The 12,394-nt window shown below is 44.7% G+C and overlaps 1 protein-coding gene across 4 annotated transcripts in view; it reads right to left on the bottom strand.

Annotated features, from left to right (window-relative positions):
• Positions 1-12,394, bottom strand: part of CAMSAP2 (calmodulin regulated spectrin associated protein family member 2) — a 58,320-nt gene that overhangs the window by 9,067 nt on the left and 36,859 nt on the right. For 2 of the 4 annotated variants that reach the window (XM_066238819.1, XM_066238839.1), the window contains 3 exons: positions 4,308-4,387; positions 3,959-4,028; positions 1,141-3,337 (listed from right to left, as the gene is read on the bottom strand). In XM_066238819.1, the coding sequence (XP_066094916.1) occupies positions 1,141-3,337; positions 3,959-4,028; positions 4,308-4,387 (2,347 nt within the window). The remainder of the gene's footprint in view (positions 1-1,140; positions 3,338-3,958; positions 4,029-4,307; positions 4,388-12,394) is intronic. The other 2 variants (XM_066238830.1, XM_066238849.1) reach the window with 2 other exon arrangements.

Raw genomic sequence — 12,394 nt, 5'->3', positions numbered from 1 at the left:
ACACCTATGGGAGGAGTGACAAAGGCTTCAGCAGACAGATGCGGCTCAGAGTTAGTCTTAAAGGACCATCCAAGGCCCTGGCCGGTTGGCTCAACGGTAGAGCATCGGCCTGGCATGTGGGGAACCCAGGTTCGATTCCCAGACAGGGCACATAGGAGATGCGCCCATTTGCTTCTCCACCCCCACCCCTTCCTCTTTGTCTCTCTCTTCCCCTCCCGCAGCCAAGGCTCCATTGGAGCAAAGATGGCCCGGGTGCTGGGGATAGCTCCTTGGCATCTGCCCCAGGCGCTAGAGTGGCTCTGGTCGCAAAAGAGCGACGACCCGGAGGGGCAGAGCATCGCCCCCTGGTGGGCAGAGCGTCACCCCTGGTGGGCATGCCGGTGGATCCCAGTCGGGCGCATGCGGGAGTCTGTCTGACTGTCTCTCCCTGTTTCCAGCTTCAGAAAAAAAAAAAAAAGGACCATCCAAAAGAGAAGTTAAAGGGAAGAGGGGGCCCAAACACGCAGGTCCAGTCTGCACAAAGCCCTGAACAGGATGCTCAGGGACTTGAACTTTATTCAGCAGGCAATCCTAAGCTCTCTGATTAGAAGGACATTCAACTGGAGTGAGGCTCACTGAACACTGTCTCCAGTAGCATCTGAGGACTGGAAAGGTTCCTCTGAGGCCGCGAACCCAGCAAAGAGGCTACAACCACCCCACCATCCAGGAGAAGATATTGAAATAACATGTAAATGACATGTAGATGAACAGGCATGGGGGGCATTCTTTAAGAGAATGGTTGTTTTACATGGTTAAAAAAAGAAAAGCATGACTAAGTACAGTGCCAAGTTATAAGCTTTTTACACACTGACCTCTGAATAAATTTCCGAAGAGATCTGAACAACTTCAATTGTAAAAAGACTTTTGTGCAAGTGAGAAAGTGGTAGAGGAGCCAAAGCAGTGTGTCCCGTGACTGTGACGAGACGGTTCTAGAAGCTAGTGGGCTAGAAGTCCCACAGTCCACCATGGGGAGGACAGGACCCAACCTACGCCAGGACTCATGGCAGCTGGAACCAAGGGGCTGCTGCTCAAAGGAGCATGTCCGCTAAGACACTGTCCCCTCCCATGGGAGGCCCAAAACCCTGTGCCTGGGCCACGTACCTTGAAGAAGAACCCGCAGCACACTTTCTGGTCCTCGTCGAATTGCTCTTTGTCACTTTCTCCGTCGTCTTTCTCAACAGATACATCGGCCTTCTCCGGGGGTTTCAAGTCCGAGAGGGAAACTTCGATCAGATTAACGTTTTTGGGAGCAGCAGGCGGAAAGGCAGGCCGGGGAGGAGGTGCCGCGGGTTGACTCAATGGGTCCTCATTCGGCGTCAGACATACGGTCTCTGTGACTGGCTGGGACAGAACCTCAGAAACGGTCGACTCCAGAGGTCTTGCCTCCTTTTCTTCTGGGGAATGGGCGTGCAGCTGGAAGGCCCCCTTGGGGTCCGAGTCCTCCTTCCTGACTTCCTCCTTGGGTTTGGGCTCCCTGGACTGCGGTTCTCCGTCATCCCCAAAACACACAAACGAGCGTGTCTGAATGGGCACCTGGCTTGGGGAAAACCTCCGCAGCCGAGGGAGACTGTCCACTGACCGCGGGGCCGTCAGCGTTCGGTTCAAAGGTGTTATTTTCAGCTCGTTTGGCCGAGGAGTCCTTTGATTCTTAACAGAGAAAGATGTGCCTTTCCTGTGCACAGTCTGTGGGGATGGCTGTGGGGGACGCGGGGACTCGGAGGAGAAGGGGGCGCTGGCCGGACTGGGGCCAGCCTGGCGGGGCGGGCGGGGGTCCCGGACTTGCTTGTGGGGGGAGGGTTGGGGTGGGGAGATGACCCAGGACTGCCGCTCCCGCATCTGCATCAGCACCTCCTGCTGCAGCGACAGGCGCTGCATCTCCTGCTGCAGGAAGTGCAGGGATGAGTTCAGCTTCTCGATGGACCTGGTGTACTCCAACATCTCGCCCTCATTCCCGGTGTCCTCTGCAGGGCTGGCCAGCACCCACTGCTTCTCGGGGCCCACGGGTGCTGTGGGAGACTTGGGCCACCGGGCAGGGGGGCTCTCGGTGCTCTCCTTGATGTCCGCCAAGGACTTGCTCCTCTGCCCACTGGCCCTCTGTGGCTCCCGGTCCCGTGCTGGGTCACCATACACCTTCTCATCCTCCGCCCCAGCCGCCTCCTCCCGCAGCGGGGCCACGCCGTCCCCCCTCTTCTTCACCACAGTGAGGAAGGCTGTGCGCCCCATCTTCTGCCTCTGCCGGGTGACAGCAGCCTCCACCTTCCGCTTCTGGGCCTCGATGGCACGGCGCTTCTCCTCCAACCGCATCCGCAGCTGCAGCACGTCAGCGGCCAGGAGCTGGGGGCTGTCCCGTCCCTGTGGGAGGCCAGCATCCTCGGGGGCCTGGGCCCACGCCACCATGTGCGGGATGTTCAGCTCCGAGCCCTCTGGGGTTGTTTTCTGGGAGCTGCTCCCACTGCTTTTGCCGTCTGTGTGGTTCAGCTTTCGGAACTTCTGCTCGGCGAAGCTGGTCATCTTGACCCCAGAGCTCGAGGACGCACTGCTCCCAGGCTGAGACCTAGTGCTCACGGTACTGGGACAGGGGCTCAGCGCCTCGCGGGCACCGCCGCTGCGCAGATCGTAGTCCTGAAGGAACTTGGACGCGTCGTCCATGTCTGAGTCCAGGCTCACAGTATAGTCTCGCAGCGAGGACTCCTCGTCCACCGTCTCGGGAATGTCTTCAGAGGGAACATGGATCCCAGTGTCCACCTCCGTGTCATCGGTCGCGGGACTCAAGGCACCTCGGGTGTCAGTTATGTGGTCAGGACTAGATGGGTGCAGCTGGAGGTTTGCATTGAGGGGGCTCAACTCCTGGTTGTGGAGAAAGAAGCCATTCGCGATCTGGTCCGGCCCCGGTGTGAGGGGTGCTTGGTCTGTGTCGTGAATGATCTGCAAAGCCTCCTCGATGCTCGGGGTCTCCAGCTGGTTGCCAAACTCGTCCAGCAGGGCTCTGTTCTGTAAGGCGCCGTTCGGAAGTGTGTAACGAGTGTTGGAATTCAGTTCATCTGCAGGGAGGGGCACGTAGGGTGGCAGGTCCCGGTGGGAGTCCACGTTCAGCTCCTCCTCGATGCTTTCAGCCGCCTCCTCACCATTCACGGGCTTGAAGGACAGACTTTTCCGGATGTTTTTAGACGCACGGTTGTTGTTCAGGGAAAGCCCTTCATTACTAACAGAACGGGTGATTCCTCGGTGTGGAGTCGATCTCTGTGCAGTACTTTCCTTATCAAAAGAAATATCAAATGAAACTCCATGCAGTGATGACCTAAAAAGAAAAAAAAAAAAGGAATCAAAGAGAAAAATCCTTAAATAATCCAGAAAAGAAATTATTTTCTTTTAAATCATTGAACAATAATTATTTAAAATGACTGTCGTCACTCAGCATTGGTGGAGGACTGGTTCTGGGATGCCCCTGTGGGTACCAAAACCCAAGGATGCTCAAGTCCCTCATATCAATGGCGTAGTATTTAAAAGTAACCTATGCACACCCTCCCGTGTACTTTAAATCATCTCTAGATATTTAGAATACCTGATACAATCTAAATGCCGTGTAAATATAGACCTACCTACATAGTACATGTCAGCAACAGTGTAACAACACCACCCTCCCCCCCGGAATATTTTCAATCCCAGGTTGGTTGAATCCACAGATGTGGAACCCCCAGGCACAGAAGGTGACTCCTCAATCACACTGTTCTCAAAATCAGGGGTATGAGGCGACCTTCTATAGGGAGCCCCTCTTTTCTATCACCTGCCTATGTTGCCCTTTTCAAATCCAGGGACTAAGGAAAAGTCTATTACAAAGTGGCTAACAACAGAAAAGAGACCCACGGAGGGAATTATCATTTCTGGACGATGTGATTATACTAAATAATTCTCTCTTCACCTTTTCTCTTTGGGCCACGTCCCTATGAAGCCATCAACGTAAGACATAGATGAAGACCTTCTAATTCCTCCTTCAGGTGCAAAAAAAAAAAAAAAAAATCATTGAAGTTATGTAAAAAAATTTAACTTAGAGCAATTTAACAGATTTCACACATTTGAGGATTCATAGGTGAACATGGTAAACAGAGATCATTTTATTAAGAAAAGCAAGCAGAGACAAATCAACTACTGGGTATATATATAACATTTTTTATAAAAATGACTGCATATTTTTAATTTACATTTAATCTCAATCATTTCTGAGGGAACCTACTTAAATGGCATTTCCTTGTTTTTTTCAAATATGTTACCTGAGGCTGACGAGTGAACTTGGGGGCGTGAATGTCTAGACGGCAAATGATGCAAGTGTGGACACGGAGCTCCTTCCCTGCTGCAACGCAGAAGCAAGGACAGGTGGTCAGGGGCTTCGCCGCTTCATTGCAAACTTCACACAGAAGGGCCAAAGTACCCCTGACTCTGTTCTAAAGCGTGACTGTGACTGTGTACAGTGTTGCTGCATATTTTATGTCTTGTAGCCAAGGAGCATGAAATATCTGCATCTACATCTCAATGTCCTTGAGAGAGAAGATACGAACATTATCTTCTTTCTACAAATAGAAAAACTCAGAAACGAGAAAGTTAAATGAAAGTCATCAGGTTGAAATATTTGAGTCGAATCTAACTTTGTAAAAACAACAGGAGCTCTAAGCCCCATGGATGGTGGAGGCCCTGCTGCGGGGACCTCTCTACCAGTCAGGTCAGGATGAACCTACGGAGCCATCACAGAAAGCCCTCGATGCCTATGATGGAATGGAGCCTTCCTGGGTTTTTTTGGTTATTTATTCTACCTGATTCTAATCAATACAGGAGATCAGACCATCTATTTCTCAAGTTACAATGACATTCGGCCAGAATTCACTTTCTCTAAGTTTTAAGTCTGACATGGCCTGTGGTGTAGTCAGGTGAAGAAGTTAAGCACCCCACCCCGATCTATTGAGGATGGATTGGGGGACAGGATATAGAGACTTCTCTAGCTCTCTTAAGTCATGTTATCTTCCACTAGATGAAGAAGTCAACCAGTATGTGGAACAACTCAGGCAGAGAAAGACAAACACCATATGGTTTCACTCATATGTGGAATCTGAAAACAAAACAAATGAGTAAACAAAATGAAGACAGACTCATAGGAACAAGAGACCTGAAGAACTTGACGACCTAGAAATCGTAACCTTGGAATAATCTAGTCTACCAGCAGAAAGTGTCAAAGTTCCACAGATTTAACAGCACAAGATTTACAACCTAGACCACTGAGTGCTCTCTAACTTTTCAAGGAAGGAAATATCACCATGGAACCATGAAGTAATCATGGAGGAGGTAACATGTAGGGAAACAGTTCCTATGGGGAAATAGAGATGTTTCTGGGTCACAATATTCTCACTTGACCCCTTCGTGCTAAATCTCGGGAACAGCCATGGAATAGAGACCTTCAAGGACGCAGTAAGTAAGGCCGAGGGTGAGGGAAGAAGAATGCTTCCCTAACTTGCAGGAAATGCTTTATAGGCATCGAGAAGCCTGGACGTGAGGAGTGGTACAAAGGCAGCGAGCACTGTGTGAGGGCCAATCCTAGCTCTGGCGACACTCACGGGCATGCACTTGAGCGAGACCTCTTATACATGAAGAGGGGCAACCCCCTTCTGTACAAGTTCCTATTTCCATGTTGAGGCAATAACTTGTACAACAAGTATGTTTAGCTTTTTACTCATAATTTTTAAAATGTATTTTTAATGGATCTGCTGGAATGTCTAACAACAAAAAAAAACCCTCAAAATATATCAAGTTTAAACTAAAAAAGATGAATCAGGAAGTCCAAAGTCAATATCAACTTTAGGCCCTAATGCACATGAAAAGCTTCTTGGGAAGGAGATGACGTCAGAGTAATGGCGGGGTAGGAAGTGATACCGATAAATCTCCCCCTAAACTCAACAAGATCTTCAACCAGAAACAGAAAAACCTATCCTTGGAGCCTCCAGATGTTTCGCAATACACCCGAAGGTATGATCGAGCGAAAAATTGGCTAAATATATAACCAAACCCCGAAGGAAATAGGGAGTAAGAAATGCTCCGCCTTCCTCAATAACTTAAACAGGGCGGCTTTCACTGGAAACTGAGAATATAGAAACTAAGGCGGGCAAAGGGGGTGAATAGATCCAGGCCATGGCACAAACGGCTGAACCAGGCTGTGGCACGGAGATCCAAGCTGAAGAAAAACTGTTCCTGTGACAATCCGGGCAATACAGCTAACACTTGCACCAAACCCAGACAAAGAAAGACAAGCGGGGCAGCCATTTTACCCGATCTCCTGGTCGGCGCGCGCAGATAGTGGGCTAGAGATTCCTTCCAAACCCCGGGAATGTGCGCCCGTGTTGTCCCACAGAGAGGCAAAGTCAGAGGCATTTGTGTTGGCTGAAAGTGGAATCTCTGGGCCGCCCCAGCGCCCTGGGGGAGCCGCGCACGGGAAGAGAGCGAGAACTAATTCCAACACTGGAACTTTTCCGTGCGGGAGGGGGTTTCACTCAGAGGGTGAAGCCACTGGTCTGATATCCTGGTCTGCGCGCGCAGATAGTGAGCGAGAGATTCCTCCGAGTGCCTCGGCAGTGCCCGCCCGTGTTATCCCACAGAGGGGCAGAGTCAGGGGCCTTTGTGTGGGCCAAAAGCGGAATCACGGGCCGCCCCAGTGCCCTGAGGGAGCCGCGTACGGGAAGGGAGCGAGAACTAATTCCGACGCTGGAACTTGTCCATGCAGGAGGGGTTTCACTCAGAGAGTGAGGCGGCTGGCCTGATATCCTGGTCGGCGCGCACGGAGAGTGGGCAAGAGACTCCTCCCAGCACCTCAGAGTGGGAGCCCGTGTTATCCCACAGAGGGGCAGAGTCAGGGGCCTTTGAGTGGGCCAAAAGCAGAATCTCAGGCCGCCCCAGCACCTTGAAAACACCGCACACGGGGGTGGAGCGAGAGCCAATTCCAACGCTGGAACTTTTCAGTGCGGGCGGGGGGGGGTTTCACTCAGAGGGCGAGACTTCCGGCCTGACATCCTGGTCTGCACGCGCAGATAGTGAGTGAGAGTTTCCTCCAAGCGCCCCGGGAGTGGGTGCCTGCCCGTGTTACTGGACAGAGTGGCAGAGCCAGAGGTCTTTGAGTGGGCGGAAGCCCCGCCTGATTATGCTAGCAGCTCTGACTGACTGAGCCTTACCCAGAGCCCTGTGCTGAGCGGGAATAGAGTGGGGAGTGGCCAGCTCTTTGAGCCTCTTACTATCGAGGCAGAGGCAGCAGCAACCCCATAGCTGGATTATCAGGCTATTAATTGAGGAAGGAAAGACTAGGAGAGAGGCTTCAGGAACACGGACTCTCACTGTCAGAGCCTATAAATGCTAATGAGCCTCGACTGCCAACGAGACTGAAGCACAATACACGGCATCGCCATAGAGACTTATCAACTGCAAACCTCTACCTGAGCGTGCCAAACTGGCAGAACCCGGGGGACAGAGTCACCGACCAGGAAGAGGGAGAGAAAAGAAAAAGCAAGAAGATAACCTCTCAAAATCAAGAATAATCCGCAGACTTTATAATCTATCCCATTTTATTATATTTGTTCGATTGTTTCTCTTATCTTCATCCTTGATTTTTTTTTTTTTCCTCCTCCAATTTGGTCGTTTAACTCTCTACTGGTCTTACTTTCTCCTCTCCTTGAACTACACTACCCATAAGTGTTACATCTCCCATTATCTTTTCTTTCCTCTTCCTTTCTCTCTATGAGGGTTGCACTCCAAAACCCTTAACTCTCTCTCTCTCTCTCTCTCTTTTTTCTTTTTTCTTCTTTTAGTGGTTCCTTCTTTTTTTTTCTCTCTCTCTCTCTTTCTTTTCTCCCTCTATATTAGTTTCTTCCTTTCTCCTTTACATCTCCTCTCATTCAAACCTCAATAACGAACAAATTATCTTATCTGGGACACAAACTTATGTTTGTGGCATTTTGGGGGTTTTTTACTTCACCTTTTTAATTCACTAGCAGTGCTCCCATCCCTGGCTCTCTATTTTATCAAGCTCTTGTTCCACTAAATACAATAGTAATTTTTTAATTTGTCCCCCCATTTTCCTGTTTCCCTCTTATTCCTCTCATCATAACTCTTAGTCAACCAACACCTAAACGCAAATCATTTTATTCTTGATCCAAATTTTTTCCTTATTTGCTTTTTGTGGGTCCATACCCCCCCTTTTTTATTTTTATTTATTTTTTGCCCCTTTATTACTTTTCCCCAATTCAGGCCCTCCATTACAGGCATTGTTTGTTCTATTTAATACAATATAATTCACAGTTCACCACAAGATTTTCTCAAGAAAGAGGGGAGAGGAGAGGAGAGGAAAAAAGGAGGGGGGGAATAATTTCCTTTTTTTTAAATTTTTATTTTATTTTTCTTTATTTCATTATTAATTTTTTTAAAAAACACCTTTTTTGATTTTTTATTTTTTTAACTTTTTATTCTTTATTAAATCTCATTAATACTATCAACAAAACCACCCTCAGATGCCATTAAGGAAGAGAATATCAAATATCATGGATACAAAAGAAAGAGAGGTAACACAGATAGATGAGGAAAAATCTATGGAGAAAAAATTTAATATATTGGAAACCTTGGAGCTAAATGACAAAGAATTCAAGATAGAAATCCTAAAAATCCTCCGAGATATACAAGAAAACACAGAAAGGCAATTTAGGGAGCTCAGAAAACAACTCGACGAACACAAAGAATATATTTCCAAGGAAACTGAAACTATAAAAACAAATCAAACAGAGATGAAAAACTCAATTCACGAGCTGAAAAACGAGGTAACAAGCTTAGCTAATAGAACAGGCCAGATAGAAGAGAGGATTAGTGAAATAGAAGACAAACAACTTGAGGCACAACAGAGAGAAGAAGAAAGAGACTCAAAAATTAAAAAAAATGAGATAGCCCTACAAGAATTATCTGACTCCATCAGAAAGAATAACATAAGAATAATAGGTATATCAGAGGGAGAAGAGAGAGAAAATGGAATGGAGAACATACTCAAACAAATAATAGATGAGAACTTCCCAAGCCTGTGGAAAGAACTAAAGCCTCAAATTCAAGAAGCAAACAGAACTCCGAGTTTTCTTAACCCCAACAAACCTACTCCAAGGCACATCATAATGAAATTGGCACAAACCAACGGCAAAGAAAAAATTCTCAAGGCAGCCAGGGAAAAGAAGAATACAACATATAAAGGAAGGCCCATTAGATTATCATCAGATTTCTCAGCAGAAACTCTACAAGCTAGAAGAGAGTGAACCCCAATATTTAAAGTCCTGAAAGAGAGGAACTTTCAGCCACGAATACTATACCCATCAAAGCTATCCTTCAAATATGAAGGAGAAATAAAAACATTCACAGATACAGAAAAGATGAGGGAATTTATCATCAGAAAACCCCCACTCCAGGAATCACTAAAGGGGGTTCTCCAATCAGATACAAAGAAGAAAAAAAAAAAACAAAGCCACAAGTAAAAGCTCCAAGAAGAACAAAATAAAACCAAATTTAAACTGTGACAACAATAAAAAGAAAGGGGGGGAGAGGATGGAGATTAACAGTAGCAAAGGACGATGGAGTGCAAAAGTACTCACAAAATAGTGCACTACAATGAACAGGGTAGGAACCGTTTTCATTACTTAAAGGTAACCACCATTGAAAAAACCACCACAGAAGCAAATGAGATAAAAAAGATAGCAACAGAGGAAAGATGTATGGAATACAATCAAATAAAAACAAAAGACAGAAAAACGAAAGAGAAGGATCAAACAAGACACAAAACTAACAGAAAGCAATCTATAAAATGGCAATAGGGAACTCACAAGTGTCAATAATTACACTAAATGTAAATGGATTAAACTCACCAATAAAAAGACAAAGAGTAGCAGAATGGATTAAAAAAGAAAATCCAACTGTATGCTGCCTACAGGAAACTCATCTAAATAACAAGGATAAAAACAAATTCAAAGTGAAAGGCTGGAAAACAATACTCCAAGCAAATAACATCCAAAAAAAAGCAGGCGTAGAAATACTCATATCTGATAATGCTGACTACAAGACAGGAAAAGTACTCAGAGACAAAAATGGCCATTTCATAATGACTAAGGGGACACTGAATCAAGAAGACATAACAATTCTTAATATATATGCACCAAACCAAGGAGCACCAAAATATATAAGACAGCTACTTATTGACCTTAAAACAAAAACTGACAAAAATACAATCATACTTGGAGACCTCAATACACCGCTGACGGCTCTAGATCGGTCATCCAAACAGAGAATCAACAAAGATATAGTGGCCTTAAACAAAACACTAGAGCACCTGGATATGATAGACATCTACAGGACATTTCATCCCAAAGTGACTGAGTATACATTTTTCTCCAGTGTACATGGATCATTCTCAAGAATCGACCATATGTTGGGCCACAAAAACAACATCAGCAAATTCAGAAAAATCGAAGTTGTACCAAGCATATTTTCTGATCATAAAGCCTTGAAACTAGAATTCAACTGCAAAAAAGAGGAAAAAAATCCCACAAAAATGTGGAAACTAAACAACATACTTTTAAAAAATGAATGGATCAAAGAGAAATAAGTGCAGAGATCAAAAGATATATACAGACTAATGAAAATGACAATACGACATATCAGAATCTATGGGATGCAGCAAAAGCAGTGATAAGAGGGAAGTTCCTACCACTTCAGGCATATATGAACAAACAAGAGAGAGCCCAAGTGAACCACTTAACTTCACACCTTAAGGAACTAGAAAAAGAAGAACAAAGACAACCCAAAACCAGCCGAAGAAAGGAGATAATAAAAATCAGGGCAGAAATAAATGAAATAGAGAACAGTAAAACTATAGAAAAAATTAATAGAACAAAGAGCTGGTTCTTTGAAAAGATCAACAAAATTGACAAACCCTTGGCAAGACTTACCAAGGAAAAAAGAGAAAGAACTCATATAAACAAAATCCAAAATGAAGGAGGAGAAATCACCACGGACACCGTAGATATACAAAGAATTATTGTAGAATACTATGAAAAACTTTATGCCACTAAATTCAACAATCTAGAAGAAATGGATAAATTCCTAGAACAATACAACCTTCCTAGACTGAGTCAAGAAGAAGCAAAAAGCCTAAACAGACCTATTAGTAGAGAAGAAATAGAAAAAAAACATTAAAAACCTACCCAAAAATAAAAGTCCAGGCCCTGACGGCTATACCAGCGAATTTTATCAAACATTCAAAGAAGACTTGGTTCCTATTCTACTGAAAGTCTTCCAAAAAATTGAAGAAAAAGCAATACTTCCAAACACATTTTATGAGGCCAACATAACCCTCATACCAAAACCAGGCAAGGATGGCACAAAAAAAAGAAAACTACAGACCAATATCTCTAATGAATACAGATGCTAAAATACTAAACAAAATACTAGCAAATCGAATACAACAACATATTAAAAAAATAATACATCATGATCAAGTGGGATTCATCCCAGAAGCTCAAGGATGGTTCAACATACGTAAAACAGTTAACGTAATACACCATATCAACAAAACAAAGAACAAAAACCACATGATCTTATCAATAGACGCAGAAAAGGCTTTCGATAAAATACAACACAATTTTATGTTTAAGACTCTCAACAAAATGGGTATAGAAGGAAAATATCTCAACATGATAAAGGCCATATATGATAAACCATCAGCTAACATCATATTAAATGGCACTAAACTGAAGGCTTTCCCCCTTAAGTCAGGAACAAGACAGGGTTGTCCACTCTCTCCACTCTTATTTAATGTGGTACTAGAGGTTGTAGCCAGAGCAATCAGACAAGACAAAGAAATAAAAGGCATCCATATCGGAAAAGAAGAAGTAAAGGTATCATTTTTTGCAGATGATATGATCCTATACATCGAAAACCCCAAAGAATCCACAAAAAGACTACTAGAAACAATAAGCCAATACAGTAAGGTCGCAGGATACAATATTAACATACTGAAGTCAATAGCCTTTCTATATGCCAACAATAAAATAACTGAGAACGAATTCAAAAGAATAATCCCTTTCACAATTGCAACAAAAAAAATAAAATACTTAGGAATAAACATAACAAAGAATGTAAAGGACTTATATAATGAAAACTATAAACCACTGTTAAGAGAAATCGAAAAAGATATAATGAGATGGAAGAATATTCCTTGTTCTTGGTTAGGAAGAATAAATATAATCAAGATGGCTATATTACCCAAAGCAATATACAAATTTAATGCAATTCCCATCAAAAT

This window comes from Saccopteryx bilineata, chromosome 1 (assembly GCF_036850765.1).
Source record: "Saccopteryx bilineata isolate mSacBil1 chromosome 1, mSacBil1_pri_phased_curated, whole genome shotgun sequence".
NCBI lineage: Eukaryota > Metazoa > Chordata > Mammalia > Chiroptera > Emballonuridae > Saccopteryx > Saccopteryx bilineata.
The sequence above is the reverse complement of the archived record's forward strand: the minus strand, read 5'-3'. Positions and strand labels throughout refer to the sequence as shown.